The sequence below is a fragment of the Tachysurus vachellii genome, chromosome 1 (genome assembly GCF_030014155.1).
Source record: "Tachysurus vachellii isolate PV-2020 chromosome 1, HZAU_Pvac_v1, whole genome shotgun sequence".
NCBI lineage: Eukaryota > Metazoa > Chordata > Actinopteri > Siluriformes > Bagridae > Tachysurus > Tachysurus vachellii.
The window spans coordinates 10215721-10233121 of NC_083460.1; the positions used below are offsets into that span (position 1 = coordinate 10215721).

The window sequence follows — 17401 nt, forward strand, 5'->3', positions numbered from 1 at the left end:
CATTTCTCTACTCTATTATTTAATAACACTAAAGAGTTAAAGACAGTTCATATTGTTAAAATAATATTCCATAACATTTAAACACCCTTTTTTGATAAACTGTAATAATGTAATGTTTTCACTGTGAGGGAAAACTGGTGTCTCAGTTAAGACTTATTTAAAGATTACTCTAAATTATAAGAGATATTCTAGGAGCAATTAAAGTAGAAAATGTATGGTGAGAAAGCTCTCATGTACATTTAGCCATTCTGCTCACTGTTTTTGAGTGAAAGAGTGAAATAGAGAGAGAGAGAGAGAGAGAGAGAGAGAGAGAGAGAGAGGGAGGTGTGAACTAATGGTTTTTCAAGTTGGAATAATTCATTGTGGTGTGCAATCTGTCAAGAGGAAGCACAACATTACCGTAAGCATGCAACGCAACATTATGTTTCCATAACAACATGGAACTTACTGATGTGCTTCATCAATTTCAAATATTTATACAAATGTTCATTTAGAAATAGATTTAATTGGTTACTTTAATTAAAGTAAATATATGGATATCAGTAAAAAAATGTCCTTATTTTGTACATTTTTTATAGGAATTGACTCCATATGGCTTACTAAACAAAATTAAGTGACCCAGCTTTCTAAAACACCATCATAACAGTTGTTTAATTAAAATTACTCTCTCTCTCTCTCTCTCTCTCTCTCTCTCTTTCTTTCTCTCTCTCTCTCTCTCTCTCTCTCCATCTATCTATCACTCTTTAGCTGTACTGTATAAGTGCACTGTATATCGTAGGGTCTACATTACTACATGCATTTTGTAATAGTTTCACTAGTTATTAAACAATTCTTGACAGTTATGAATAATATTAATTCACTAACAGCTTTATCATAGTTGGGTTCATGATGGACTGGTTTCCCATTCAGGGTTAATTACTTGCTTCATTTTGTGTTCTAGGTCCATCGCAGTACACAACACACACACACACACACACACACACACACACACACACACAAATACTCACATTTTAGCCAATCCAACAACGTGCATGTTTTTTAGAGGAATCTGAAGAAAACCCATGCGGACACAGGGAAGAGCATGACACAAACAATTACTCAAAGACCCAAAGGTGTTCACCGGGGTTGAAGTCAGGGCTTTGTGCAGAATACTCGAGTTCTTCCACTCCATCCGTGGTTTGTGCACAGGGGCATAGTCATGCTGGAACACGTTTGGTCCAGACCTCTTTGTTTCAGTGAAGAGAAATGGTAAAGATACTGTACAGCAGACAAAACTTCTATCCTATTGTGCTTCCTACTTTGTGGCAACAGATTGGGAAAAGACACATATGAGTGTAATGGTAAGGTGTCCGCATACTTTTACCAGTGGTACATTTGCTGCATCATCATGCCACATTACAGAGATGTTTATTCATGTTTTGTCTCTGTAGCCACTAGTCATGTTTTTTATATTTATATTTTTCACTCAGTGTCAGAATGACTGTAATGAACCACGGCTTTTAGTGCCACCTAAAATAATAACACCATAGCTTTGATAAGCATCTTCAATAAGTGGTTTGTTGTTGCGTATTTCATCCCACACTGTAATAAACAGTCTTTTTTAGTATTTTTAATGTTGTACTGCATATGACCTTCTCTCTCTGTATTAATATTCTCTTTTTCCTTGACCTTATCCCCGTGGTTAATACTGTTAACCATGACATAGTTCTCTCCTCTGTGTGTCTGGTGGGAATCACTGACCCTGCTCTTGCCTTGATCATTATTTTATTTGACGGCTAGTAGCAAGCACCTTGCGTGTTTCTGTCAACAAAGTGTTCTCCTCGGATCAATCCTTTCTCAATATAAAAATCTTCTCAGATCTTCTGAATTTTCTCTAGTTTCTTCTTTAGTGCTGTAAATTCATACAAATGTACTTAATGTGACCCACATTAATGGTTATAGCATTAGAGATACAAAAGTGTACGATTATCTACTGTAAGCTATCGAAATCGCAGTCTAAATGTAGGCAAAAATGAACTTATTAACTATTAACATTGGGGCAGGGACCATAGCTAGGGTGGGTGAGTTATTGGAGATGAACAACACCACAGTGGTTTTCATGTTTTTCTGATGGCTATGGTGATTATGGATTCAATACATGGATCTCACATAAAAATCACATACTTCAAACTAATATCATGGCTCCTATGTGGTATAACAGAAAAGTGCTTGCCCTAAGGGAGCTTGCAAGTTTGAATCCAGATGGTGCCTTGGCCATCCGTGTCTGAGAGTCAACGGAGCAAAATTGCTCTATAGGTGGGAAATATGTCATAATCTCTTTCCCAAATCAGGCATCAATTATGTGGAATAAGGTAGATAACGTAGATAGACTTCACATGTCTTGGAGGAGGCATCTTAATAGACAAAATTTCGTCTCTGTCAATCTCAGGACTGAGTGAGTTTTGGCATAATCCTTTGAGTTCTACATTTATCTTTCCTCTCACTAAAGTCGTTTCCAGCAGAAATAGGTTGTAATAGGTTCCCCTGAGTTTCCAACTTCCAGAACCACTTTTTACTCTGAGCTCTAAATCAATTCTGATTTTCATATGAAAAGCTGGTTTTTACACCTCTACAGCACACTGTAATCGTTGACTTGGCTTTAACATTGTTAAATTTGACACACTTCCATTTAGACTATGGTCTGAGAGATGTCATAAATGTAAATGAGTTGTCAAAAGCAAACCGGAGACAGTGAGGTGCATGGTTCGGAAATTCCCCATGACAGCAGCAGCAACTGTAACTGTTCGATTGCTGGTGAGCAAACGGTTCAATGCACAGAACATCCAATGCAATAATGCTGTTGCTGAAAACAACAGACTGAAGACACGGCAGAGAGCCAAGCCATTATGTGTGAGTACAACAGTGTATATTATCAAATGAATAACAAATGTGGAGTTTTATTAGTTTGCTAGTAAAATTAAATTGAAAACCAGATCAGTGACTACACACTTCTCAAAGATATTGTCATACAGTTACGCACAATACAACACATTGTCTGCAAAAACACCTTTATTGGCCTTGATTTCCTGGAGATGTTATTACAGTGAAAAAGCTTTTAACACCATCAGTTCTTTGTTCTCCATGATGCATTTTAACGCTGAAACCAAATCAGTTTTGCTGTGGCAAAGTAGCGAAGAGGGATCAGTTTAGATTTCGGCACTGATACTTTGCCCAATTTAATAGTGCCTTTACCTTTAAGCACAACTTCTGTGGGTAAATGACTGCCTGTGTTTCTCTTGACACCACTATTTGTTGTGAGGGAGGGGGTGGTCTGGGAGTTACCTCACTGCCCAATACTGCAGTGCAGATGAGTGCTCTCACACAGCAAATGTGTGTACATGAAGGTGTTTGTGTGTGTGTGTGTGTGTGTGTGTGTGTGTGTGTGTGTGTGTGTGTAACAGTGTGTGCGTTTTAATGGTGCAGCTGGCACTGTGAGGTTGTACTGTATATATATTAAACACCGTATATCACACACCAACAGGTGCATGTGGGTGTATATGTGTGTATTGTCTGTGTATATCTGTCCCTATGTGTGGGGATAAATTGTGCCATTGCCATTTTCCAAAGCACAGAGGTAAAGATGAAAAAGAAACACAATCACTTGACACAAACACACTGATCATTCTGACAGTTTTCAGTTTCATCTGATTTGTAGACCAGCAGCTTTGTCTTTATTATTACAAACACAAGGGCATCCCACACTGATTAAAATTTGACATATTCTGCTGTTTTATTTTTCCCGACATTTAAATGTCTGTGATCTTAGACCCTGGTTTAATTAAACTTCACAAAACATCACAAAGGAAATGTCAAAAGTTGATGTAAATGCATTAATGGATGCAATATTAAGTTTAATATAAATGTTTAAAAGGTTGGACTCTTGGGTTTTGTGAAGTGGGAACACATGCTGGATGGGATGCCAGTCCATGCACATACACACGTTCACATTTTTTGAGCAATCAGCAAACTTATTTTCTTATATGAAGGTTTGTGAGTAATTTGAAAAGGAAATCAATCTTGGTACCAGGACAAATGGCCTGCCAACTAGAAACATAAATCCCAAAAATCAATGGTGGAACAGGAACATACTGAGAGGAAATAAACACCAGGTATCACTGTTTAGCTCCAAACATGGAACACACATACACCAAGAAATAATAGTGTGGGAAGACAAAATCAGTGCAGTCCATACATGACTAGACAATAATAATAGACAAATGACCTTATAATGGCTTTATAATGTTTCAACAAATATTGTAATATTGATGAGTTAGCAGAGATGAAGTAGTATGATTTTTCATCCCATCATCAGACATGACTGAAATTTTTAATGTTTGGCTTCGAGTAATCTGTGTGTGGCCTTCTGGATAAATTGAGTCCATCTATATCCTGCTACACAAATGGTGAAAGATAAGACAGAAAACTGAAATCTCCTCTCATTTTGATTTTTTTTTTTCATTTCTTCTCTTTTACCTTTCAGGTCCCTGTTTTCTTTCCTACTCCTTTGTCTTGTTTCCTTCCTTTTCACTCTGCTTTTTTTCAATAGCAATATGCCAATTGATTTTTTTATATTGTGTAGCTGTTAGCTCTGTGTGTCGGTGTGTGTGTGTGTGTGTGTGTGTGTGTGTGTGTGTGTGTGTGTGTGTATAAAAAGAAAATATTGCTTTAGCACAAACAACAGCTACATATGCGTATAAAAAAAAATCAATGACATCAGTCTGACATCTTAGTCATCTCTGTGTGAGTCAGGCCAAGCGTTCAGATTAACCGAATCAGTCGAGTGGACACAAACCAACAAGAATGGTTTTGAAGTCCCGACTCCATCAGCCCTGATGTTTTGTTCATTACATTATCTTACAAATAATGCTAAATGTATAATCTGCTATGTGTATAATATCTATAGTATAGTATATATATACTAACAAAATTGATAAGGCAAATTTTAAAAAGTTTAGCGTTACATATTCTCACACATCTCTACACACTCATAACATCAAATGAAATGCTTGTTCACCTCTCAGATGAGCATCTGGTGTGAGACACACCGAGACTTCACTGTAGGCCTCCACTCATTCCCATGAGTCTCCTAAACTCGTTACCAATTCCCTTTAACAGAGGGCATCTGATAATGAGACTCAAACGCACACAGAATGTGTGACCCATATAGAAGGACGATATTTCTGCAGAACTGCAGAATACTGATATTTTCAGCATCTGGTTGTCGTGTGAATGACTAACAAAACTTCACACCTCGTTCCACACACCCTCTTTAGTATGATCGCCATCAAGATACTCCTTTCATCACATGCAGCTGTGTGAGAACATCCTGTTTCATCCTGACACGTTAATCCTCTTAACAAATGTGATGTTTCTTCAGCATTTCGTGTTTTCGAAGGTTCAAGTTCAAGTTCAAGTGCTCTTTAATGATTTACTGTGATGTTGCTCTGTACTAAACTGCTCTATTAGATCTGTGTAATCGCAAACATACAGTTATGATTTAAAACAAATCCACTTTTCATATATACAGGAAGTGGAACAGAGTGGAATTATTAAAAAGATCAAATATTTCCAGCTTTTCGCAGATGCACTTATTCAGAGCAACTTACAGTACAACTTTAATACAACTGAGCAATTGAGAGTTAAGGGCCTTGCTCAAAGGGAGCAAAATGCAGCTTGGTGGATCTGAGATTTGAACACACAACCTTCTGCCCAGTAGTCCAACACCTTAACCATTAAGCTAGCACATCCCTGACTGAAAAAATGAAGTAAGAATGAGTTACTCAGGTGTCGGACATTCAGTGCCCATCTAATGTTGTTCTGTCTGTATGAGCGTTAGGTTTATAATTATGGACCTATTTTAATACGTTATTGTTTCTATAGTAACAGCTTATACACAGAGGCTTGTACCATGAACACTCCATATAAACAATGACTGATAATTAATTCTTTGCTTAACAAGAAAAAAATGTGATCATTGATGCGTTAAAGTTAATTGTTTGGAGATCTTTTTTTACACATGGAAGCGTCTGGGTTTTCAGCGCTTTGTAACTGTCACAATAATTTGGACAGTTAAATTAGACTAAACTGTCCAGCAGAGTTAGTTTGAAATCAGTTTATTTTTAATCTGTTAAAATGAATGATGTGTCATTGAAGAGTAAATTAAAACAATGAAGTTTCTGTCAAATCACTGTGGTATAAGTGGAATAACACACTGAACACACACTGAGCGCTAATATTTAAATTCCTGTAATTTTTCTTTGGACTCTTAGTCACACCTTCGGTCGCTATGCCTTCAAATTACACAGTAGTGTGTTCAATTTCTTTGAAAGCTGCTTGATTTCGAACAGAAATTCAATTCTATGTATGGATTGAGGTCCAGCGTTTTGGTCAGTATTTCTTTTAACCTTTAGCAAATGTGCACAACAGTGTGTAATGTTTAGCAGAGTAGAGCGAGGGACTGCTGAGCTGTGAGAAAATACTTTCAGAAACAAATGTAAATGAAATCGTAAGCAGTCTCTGCCCTGCATAGAAATGAGTTCATTTTAGGAGTGTGGATTTAGTATTCTGTGTAAACTCCTGTATATTTAGTCACTGGAGATTGGACTGGAGATGGTTTGCCAAAAGCAATCCCAGAAGCATAAAAAACACTGTCAGATATTCAATCTTCATCATTGAACATTTGATGGCTTAAAAAATCTATTATGAATTCAAAAATTGATTCTTATGTATTGATGCTTATATAAATTATTTATAATCACAAAACTGGTATCAGATGTTTATCACCTTGATGATGGTTTTCTTTTTGAGTCTGATTCCTCTCAAGGTTTCTTCCTCTTACCATTTTAAGGAGTTTTTCCTTACTACCGTTGCTTCTGGCTTGCTCATTTGGGAAAAAATACAATTTAAATGTAATTTTTATTCTGAATTTTTAGATTCCTGTAAAGCTCTTTGGTGGCTATGTCCATTATAACAATGTGCCACTCTCACTCGCTCATTTTCTACCGCTTATCCGAACTACCTCGGGTCACGGAAATTTGCTGAGATATCATGAAGATTCACTGAGATATCATCTGTGACCAATTTCAAATTAAATTGCAAATCCAAAATAGTCTGAATTCCAGTTGAGCTGTTGAGGCCATGAAACTCACTCACTCATTCTCTACCGCTTATCCGAACTATCTCGGGTCACGGGTATCTCAGGCATCATCGGGCATCAAGGCAGGATACACCCTGGACGGAGTGCCAACCCATCGCAGGGCACACACACACTCTCATTCACTCACACACTACGGACAATTTTCCAGAGATGCCAATCAACCTACCATGCATGTCATTGGACCGGGGGAGGAAACAGGAGTACCCGGAGGAAACCCCCGAGGTGTGGAGCGAACATGCTAACCACTAAGCCACCGTGCCCCCAACAATGTGCCATACAAATAAAATTGAATTGAATTAAAAGGAGGAACTCAGACATGTGTAGATACTCTGCAACACTAGTGCTAACTGAAATATATGTAACATAAGACCTCTCTATATGTCCAGTGTCTCCCAAATGAGGATGAGTTCCCTTCTGTGCCTGGTTCCCTTTCAACGTTTCTCCCTAATATCATTAGAGAGTTTTTTATTGCCACCGTCAACTCAGAGATAGATGTTAGAGATAAATAGTCATTTTACAAAGATTTTACAATTTTTATCCTGTTTTTATACTTCTGTAAAGTTGCTTTGAGGCCTTGTTAAAAGAGTTATTCGAATAAATTAAATTGAATTAAATATCATTCTCAACCTGTGAGCCGGTCTGCAGCCTACAGTTCAGTTTCTACAAGTTAATGTAAGTTAGTGTTCATTCATTTAAAATGGCTGCTTTTTATTCTTCTTGCAGTCCACCTCTTCATTAATACTGTCTTTCTTTTCGATTGCAAAAGGCATGACGTTTACTCACCAAAGATATTTAAGGAACTTCTCTTAGTTCAACAGTCAGGAATAAAATTACTTTAAAGTAATATATAGATATAGTTATCTATATATAGATATAGATAAATGCAAATCTGTGCATTAGCAAAAATCAGTATGAACTTTGTTTAAATCATATCAGTGATCTATACAGATATACACAGGGATGCAGTTGGTCCTTGTATTTCAGTATATTTGTAATTATTCACAGATGGTTGCTTGCAATGGAGCAATTGGATTTATATTATGTCTTACTGCTGAAGCATTTATCTGTGAATTTAGTCTCTCTTGTTTTCTTGTATGTCTGTACACGCTGGTGTCACTTGTGCTACTGGTGTAACCTGTACTGTATCTGTGGCCTTGTTCACACCTTGCATGAGTGGTCTTCTGTGATGTAATGTTTTTGAACAGAGAGTGAAAAACTACTGCATAATCAACAAAAATGTCAGGCGAGAAAACAGCCTGCGTTTAAGGCATTGCAAAACCAGACACAGTATTCAGAACCAACTTTGTGATGTTTCCTACCTATAAAGGCCCATTTCTGTTCCCTAAGCTACCACTGATATACTGTAATACAATATACCATCATCTGTTTAATATCTTTCCCTCTGATAATAATAAAAAACCTTTTAGGATACCTGAGAGTGAAAAATCTATACATTTTACATATTGAGTTTAAAAGGTCTAACTCTATGTTTTCTCCCTTAGCAATCAGCATAAATTGTTTACAGAAGCACTGTGCTACATCTGAGAGCATAGCAGTCAGTCAGAAACAGCTCAAATGACCAAAGCCTGGGGGAAAAAAAACATACGTGAATTCAAGAGCCACTAAATAGCTAAAATCAGTTGTGAAAAATGTACAGGGGAAAAAAGAAACGCAAAATCTTCCATTCTCTCCAGCTGGGTTACATGACAAGTTTCGACTGCTAGTTTCATAATGCTAATTGACAGAGACATGTGAACATGCAGCGTGCGTCACGCAGCCTGCTGCCTTTAACAGGTGGCAGCTCAGCCACAACATGGGTGGTGTGAATTTGGATGAACATATCATAAAAAAAAATTAATAAATAAAAAACAATGGCTAAGAGAAATAGAAATGGGGGTGGGGTGGGGAGTTGGGTTAAAAAAATTAAAGAATCATACTCAAATTCCAATAAAGGTTTCCTTATTCATTAATTGTGTCTTTACCGTACAGTAAAAATCTCATCTAGTCAAAGAGCGTTTCAATTTCAGTGCAATATTTTAACAACCTGAACCTTGTTTGCAGTTTAATAATAATCAGTGTTGTGAAACAATTATAGGAAGCACATCATGTAAAGTATTATTAACAATAATAAAAGTCAAGCATTAAAACTAAAATGTCAATAATCACAACTCTAAAATATATGCTTAGGCAACAAAATACAGAGTTGTAATTATTAAATACGAATCAGAGGTACAGACTTCGATCCTCTAGTGCTCAATATAGTAAGAGATGTAAAGATACACTTGCGTACGCCATGAAGCTGAATGACTGAGCATGTGAGCTATTCAAATGTATAAAGATTGGACATTAGCACATTTTCTAGCTTATTGCATGCTTTGGTATCAACATTAGATGTACTCATACACTTCATTTCATATATCTTGAGTACCATGAATATATATTCAAACAGGGATTCTCTACATAAACATGATGGTGTAAATGTAGCCATGACACGTTTTAAATCTGATCACTTAAACCACTTCAGGAGGTGGTGAGAAGCATTGAAGCCACTTGTCAAAATGCTTCTGTCTTCCCAAGCTACATTTAGCAAACTTTAATAAAATGTTCATCAATATAAAACCTTTTTGGTTTATTTTAAAACAAATTTCACTACACGTGACCATGGAGCTTAAAGGCCACAATGTGAAGCCACCCTGTAAGCCTAAAGTTCTTGTATTAAATGACAGTAAGATGCTATGAAGCATGTAAATTGACAACAAGCCAGAGGCTCGGTATAAATCAAATCATGGTTGACATGAATCATAGAAACAGGCGTCTAAGAGCTAAGATTAACATTTATACTTCTCAGAATTGGTCAGAAATAAGTGTTTAAAATAAGTTTTTTTTTTTTTGTTTTTTTTTTAAATATGTGCAATAAATAATTTATTTATAATTACAGCATTCCAAGCAGCCAAACAGGACCTAGAAAACAAGCTTTATACTCTACAGTATATACACTATACACTGTACACCTTGACATAGAGAGCAGATTTTGCAATTGTAATTGTTATCAGTGTAGAATTTTTCACAGATGAAGATTAGGCTAAGTGATAACTGCTGAAGATTAGAAGTGTATTACAGTAGGTGTAAACCTTCACTGCAGCAGAACAGCATGTCTCTGATGAATAAAAGTATTATAGCTTCCCTTAATGTGATTTCTACTGCAGAGTAGCACGGTGCTTTAAGTGCAATTGGTGAAGGCATAAAACAATTTAATGGCATTATCTCAACTGATGAATAGTCACTGCAGGATGCATTTAAATGCTGTGGGGGAAAAGAGAGCAAGAGAGAAAGACAGAACGAGTGAAAAATATCTTCCTTTTTTTCACTAAGGTCACAGGGCAGCCTGTCTTACACCACACTGTTTTATAAAAGCAGTAGTAATGAATGTGATTGTCATTGACTATCAATCCAGATCAGTATTAAGGGCTTTGCAGAGTGATAGGGTGTTAACTTAAATTTGCATCAGGACCATAATACACACAACAATTCTAGTCCTCCACTGGAGCAGGATGTGAGGAGCATCCACATTAGGGCTGATCCTTCCTACAGGCAAGTGGCCTGGTCCCCATTCTGTCTTGCCCATTTTACCTGCCTCACAGTGTTATATTAGTGCTTAGTAACTATTGGTGAATGACATAACAGGTCCACTCAGGTCACTGGGATTCTTCATTGTCTGAGGAATTTCTCTAAATATACTTAGTACCTCGTTGCCCTGCACCCTTTCACTGTCCCCAGCTCCTCTCACTGCTCTGGGTTGCTCACATCTCATTTCCTGGGCCCATTTTAAGTGTCAGGAGTGTTGTGCGTCAGTCAGCAAAAATTAAAGGAAAGGTGAACAAGACAGTAGTGAGAGCAGCTATGCTGTATGGGTTAGAGACTGTAGCAGTGAGGAAAAGACATGAGGCAGAGATGGAGGTAGCAGAGATGAGGATGTTGAGGTTCTCTTTAGGAGTGATGAGGATGGACAGGATTAGGAACGAGCACATCAGAGGGACAGCTCAGGTTGGCTTTTAGGGGACAAGGACAGAGAGGCTAGATTGAGATGGTTTGGAGGGAGATGGCTATATTGGTAGAAGGATGTTGGAATATGGAGCTGCCATGTAAGAGGTCAAGAGGAAGACCAAAGAGGAGATATACAGTATGGATGTGTTGAAAGAGGACATGAAGTTAATTGGTGCGACTGTATGCAAGAATAGAGTTAGGTGGAAACAGATGATTCGCTATTGTGAGAAAAAATGGGAAAAGCTGAAAGTAGAAGAAGACAAAAGTATAAAAATGCACAATGTAAGTGGATTTATTTTTAATTCATTCATTTATATTCAGGAGCCAATTATTTTTATCTTTACACACACACATACACACACAAACACACAGATACATACTTACCTACCAGCATTTTGTGTCAGTAAAAAGAAAACCAGAGAGAATGGAGGAAATCAGTGTAAGAAACTCAAATTATCTACACAGAGAAACTGTGTAACACCAATGGTACCCACTGTGCCACTTTTTTTAAATTTTATTTTATTTTGGTGTTTTGAATGCATTTTTTCAGCTTGATCATAAGGTACCAGTTTCAGTAGGCAGGACATAAACGTTAATAATAAATAAATAATAAATAAATAAATAAATAAATAAATAAATAAATAATAAAAGTGATTATTAAAGCTAGCTTTTATGAACTAGCACCACAGCACCACCACAGCCATGATATTCCTGTAGAATTTTGTGAACTGAATGAAGCATCGTATGCTTATATACTGTATCAGTAATATTCACTGCATTAATTAACTGTTCATGTTACACCACAAACCAGATGAATGTGAATTCAACAACTTTCTTTTTTTTTCTTTACAGGAATCTTGGGAAATCCGGATTGCGAGTATCATGTTTGGGACTTGGTGAGTCTTTAGCCAATTATAAGTCTCTGGCTGTGAGCTTGAGCTCTTCATTTTCCGCTTCACAGCGGAGAGCTTCTCTCTCGCTTTTTGTGTTTCTCACCACTCACTCTCCAAGTGTCCTGACTAATCAATGCCTTTATGAATAAGTGATGAGCCAGTTTGAAAACAAAACAAAAAAACAAAAATTTATATTATCCTATTAGTTGCTTTGAGTACAAAAAGCAACAGTTTCATGAATGAATGAAAAGTTTCTTCTCCTGTTTCATCAAGTCAGATTTCATCCACTGTGTCTGAAGCATTACATAATTCATTGCTTTAACTGGCATCTGCTCAGCTAATCCTCCTGTTAAGCTTTCTCGTATTAATGTTTAATTTATAACCCATGACAGTTACAAAATGCTTTGCAGTAATAAACTCACACAGCTAAGACACAGCAGGGCTAAAACGTGTTGATGGGAAATAGTTTTCTCAGTCACATCTCACTCCATTTATAAAACCCAATAAAAGAACATTCCTGCTTAGAGAACGAAAGCGTTAACTTCTGTTTTGTGGAGAATGAGCTGTAGGGTGGAAAAGATTCTCTTTGTTTTCAGACATTTCATGATTTATGCTAAACATTTATTCAATGCTTTTGATTATTTTTATTAAACACCAGAAGCAGGTTATTAGGGATTATTGTACAGTGACAACATTTGTATTGTATATACACATGTATATCCTGGTCCCCAACGAGAGTTTTGTATGTTGGTGCTTTTTGTTAATAAAAAAAAAAAAAAGTGCTTATATGCAATTATAAACCATTAGACACAAATCTATAGAAAAAAATGTAAATAAGTGTCAGTGATCTGTACATTTTGAAGAACTGCACGCACTAGTTATCGATTCTAGGCTGGGATGTTACACTGAGTCTCTGGACACTTCTGATGCAATATAAAAAAAAAAAGGCTAAAAAAGCGTTAAAGCTAAAAGCATTAAAGCTAAAAGCATTTCTAAGGCTTAGGCCTACAGAATAAATGGAGACATATGGTGAGCACACAGCACAGCACATCAGAAATATGTGTATAGAATATAGCAAGAATGGGAAGAAGTATAATAAACAAACACTACCTGGTAAACTTGTGATTCCTGTTCTTGAAACAGAAGTGGAACCTGGGTCTGTATTCATAAAAATTCTAAGTGCAATGAGTTTCTCCTAGTGATAAAAGTAAGAAAGTTCTTAGAAATGTAAACGTTTCTGCTTAAAATTAAAGACAAGATCCTAGTAAAAGTTATTCATAAAGCAATTTAGGAGAAGTTTTGGGAAAGATTTAGAAGTAGTGAGGAGGAATTTTAAGAGGCTTATGAGTTTCTTTAGCAGAGGAGAAAATGGTGAAGAGAGAGAAGAATATATAATAATGATAGTGACTTAATAAGATGCTACAGATTACAGATTAGATCATGCAGGGATTAATTTTGTGACCAATCATTTTAGAGATATCATCTCCAATGCAGTGCAGCAATGTCATATATATATATATATATATATATATATATATATATATATATATATATATATATATTTTATATATATATATATATATATATATATATATATATATATATATATATATATATATATATATATAAAATGGCCAAAATGCCATACTGGCAGAAATGACATAATTTGGCACTGTGACATTTCTGCACTGTGTCGAAAATGTTTACATTTACATTTATTATTATTTGTAACATACTGTACAGATGTTAGCACATCTCTAATATAAACTGTCACGAATGTCATCCCTACACGATATAGCCTCAAATATCATAACATAGAGACAAAGTGAAGGCTTATAATAGACCATATTTTAAAAGCGCTCCTGTATTTTTTTATTTGATAACCAATCACATGTCTAAAGAAAGTGTCATACCTAGTCAGGGGTTAAGTCCCGCCTCCTCTCTAAGATAAACTTTGTTGTCTTACATTGCTGACATTGGTCCTGAATCACTCTTAAGCCAAGATTCCTAGTTAGAAATTGTGAAGTTAAATTAGGAGCTCTCTGAGATCATTCTTAGAGTCTTTATGAATACGGGCCCTGGTATTGAATAGCCTAGGTGCATTTCTGCTCACCACATTGGTATAGAGGGGTTATTTGAGTTAATGTAGCCTTGTATCAGCTCAACAACTCACTTCTGAGTGCTCTGCTGTGGACTCTCACGCTTCTCCACACTGCATGTGTTTTGTTTTTTTGCACCACTGTTGAATCTTTACCACTGCAATTCTAGAGATTTTTGTGCATGGCCTAATTTGTAGTGAAAACTTGTAGTGTAAATGATATATTTTTCTATTCGAGGAAACCTCAAAGTGGCTTGAGGTTAAATAACATAACAGTCCATTTAAATTTTATTCACCATTCAGATATGGGCCACCTGTTGTGTAATGGGTTGGAACTTCTACAATAAAACTCTGTTCCCTTGAAAGAAAGAGAAAGTTGAGTGTTATCATGTTTGAAATGCTGATGGCTGAAGTAATATTATGTGGATCTTTTTGTGGGACAGAGAACTGCGATCGCTACAGTGATGACTCAATGCATCTACCCAGAGCCACATAAAAGTTATGAATCATGGTTGTTGTAGTCTGTGGGCAAAGTCAATATAGGAATAACCTCTCTGAGGGTCAAGCGTTTCATACTCCTACTGATGATGCTCTTTATACATTAACTTAAAATATGGAAACAATTTTAAATATATTAGCAAATGTACTTCACTCATTCAGTATTTAGGAACAAATAAGATTAGCGTAGATGTTACTAACATCGAAGAATTTTTTTAATCAACATATACAATATACTTTACAGCCAGAAATATCAATGTCACAGACAGCAAATAAAAGCTTTTCTACTTTGATAAGTTATATTCAGATTCTTGTGTTGAACATCCTGCAGGGAAATAAGCTACAGAGGAAAGGATTGAAACTCTTTCTTCAATTTTGTCTGTTTATTAACGACTGACTACATGGAATTTAATAATTTTTTCCCCTCTCTCTCTTTCAGGAACATGGGTGACATTTGGGGGTCAGATTTCCGATGAGGTGGGCATGCCTGAAACACCTGCATACACAAGTAGTAACGTTTCATTTTAAATAAAAGATTCGTCTCTCAGGCAAACAGCATATCCGCAGTGCCAGAAGCCACCACAAGCTCTATAGTAACACCACATATGAATCATTCTGTGGTGCTCTCTTACTAACAATAGCTAGATTCTGCGTGGGTTCTTGCTGTCTCTGACATTCACTGGGGCATAGACACAGCCCCATTAGTCAATCATCCATCATAAAGGCTTTTGCAGAAAACTCAGTGTCCCCAGAAGCAAGGTTTCTGTTGTCCAGTCACATCAGGGTGGATATCTAATCAAATTAAGGTTAAGAGTGGAACATCCCATGTTTTGTTGCCCTATAGTAATTTGTCTAATTTAATAATATCTATAATTGTCATTGTTGCTTTTATGGTCAAATCTACACACCACCCTACGGTCACTGTCACTCGGAATAATAACACACATTGTGCACATCATCAGATAGAGAGAGAGAGAGAGAGAGAGAGAGAGAGAGAGAGAGAGAGAGAGCGAGACACACAAAGAGATTTTTCTGACTCCTAACCCCCAGTATGTTATTATTACAGCATTTGTATTTGTTCTTGTCATAATTTTTAAGCTTTGGGAATATAGTATTTGATATGTATAATAATAACAAAAAAATCTGATTTGAGAAACTTATACACTCGTCTTGTTTTACTCTGTTTTGCTACTTACACAAAACATGCCAAATATGCAGATGTGTTATTATTAGCTCTGACAGCTGTGCCTAATTTATGCTACATTACATAATAATGCATGTTGCACTGCTATTTTCAGCTATATTAATGAAGGCATCGTGTATGAACATTTTCTTTAAAAAAAAAAAAAAAAACAGAAAAAGAAAGAAAGAAAGATAAAGAAATATAGAAATAAAAAAGGAAAAAGGAAAAAGTAAACAGAACAGTACACTATATATTAGCTCACCACTCATGAACTGAAGTGCTAATAGAAAAAACAGTTATAATAATAATAATAATAATAATAATAATAATAATAATAATAATATATCATTTGTATAACTGAAATGGATGCGTGTGTGTAGGTAGCAGAGCAGCTAATGACTATCGCCTATGAGAGCGGAGTTAACCTCTTTGACACAGCTGAGGTTTACTCAGCCGGGAAGTGAGTATCACCATTCTGTTGTCTGTCTGATCTAACCAGCTTTTTTATAACCAATGTTAAAACATACCATCTGCATGTATAACTGGACCATGTTTAACTGGACCATGTTTAACTTTATGTTTTTTGTATTTCATACGAACAACGTCAGTAAACCTGCGCTAGCCATTAGCTTTTTCCCTTTTGATTTGACTTGACATTTTTATATTATGCCTTCAGAAAGCTCTATAGCACAAAACTACTGCTATCATCAGGAGATTGTTTAATATCTATGGCTAGAAGTCTGAAAGACGATATTTGACCTGATGGTAGCCTCATGTATAAAGTGAGAGTTAGTGCCTTTGTCCAAGCTCATCTAGCTGCCCTATGACACTGAAAAAAAAATGGATTGGTCTCATCCCACGTCTCATCACCCTCACACAGTACAGCAGTTATGCTAGCAAAGACTTAGCCAACTCCAACTGACAGCTGAAGTGTGTTCAAATAAGTTAAATCAAATGAAATGCATTTGCATAAAAACTCTGACCTCTGTTTGCTCATAGCCATGAAGCAAAATTTTTAATAGCTCAGAGAAAGACTGTTGGGGATCGAGCACAAAGGCAGGAGCTTTGTGTGTACATAACTAACCGAGACATAAAGCGCTTAATTGGTCTGTTAATTGGTCTGTTGAAAGAAATCGGATTATCTGATAACATTGACCACGTAGCTAATGCAGAAGCGTGCCTTGCACATTTCACAATAACAGGAATGTCAAGCTTTTGGTCAAATGTTTTCAGTACCGATAAAATATAACTCACTACTTCTCATGGTGTTGACAGATACACACGCTTGCACATTTTTGATGTGTGTTATCCTCTCCACAGAGCTGAAATCATTCTTGGAAATATCATCAAGAAGAAATGCTGGAGGTAGGAAACCACTGAGGCAAATTGCACTAACACTATGTATTGCTAAAATCAAATTGCTAATCTATAGCTTGTTACACTGATGTGATATATTACCATGGCAATGTGAAATATTGCTAAATTATTAT

At 36.2% G+C, this 17401-nt stretch overlaps 1 protein-coding gene across 1 annotated transcript in view; it reads left to right on the plus strand.

The window, feature by feature from the left end:
* kcnab1b (potassium voltage-gated channel subfamily A regulatory beta subunit 1b) overlaps positions 1-17401 on the plus strand; it is a 43089-nt gene that overhangs the window by 955 nt on the left and 24733 nt on the right. Inside the window, exons 2-5 of the mRNA XM_060896481.1 lie at positions 12092-12135; positions 15168-15205; positions 16292-16371; positions 17232-17276. Of these exons, the coding sequence (XP_060752464.1) occupies positions 12092-12135; positions 15168-15205; positions 16292-16371; positions 17232-17276 (207 nt within the window). The remainder of the gene's footprint in view (positions 1-12091; positions 12136-15167; positions 15206-16291; positions 16372-17231; positions 17277-17401) is intronic.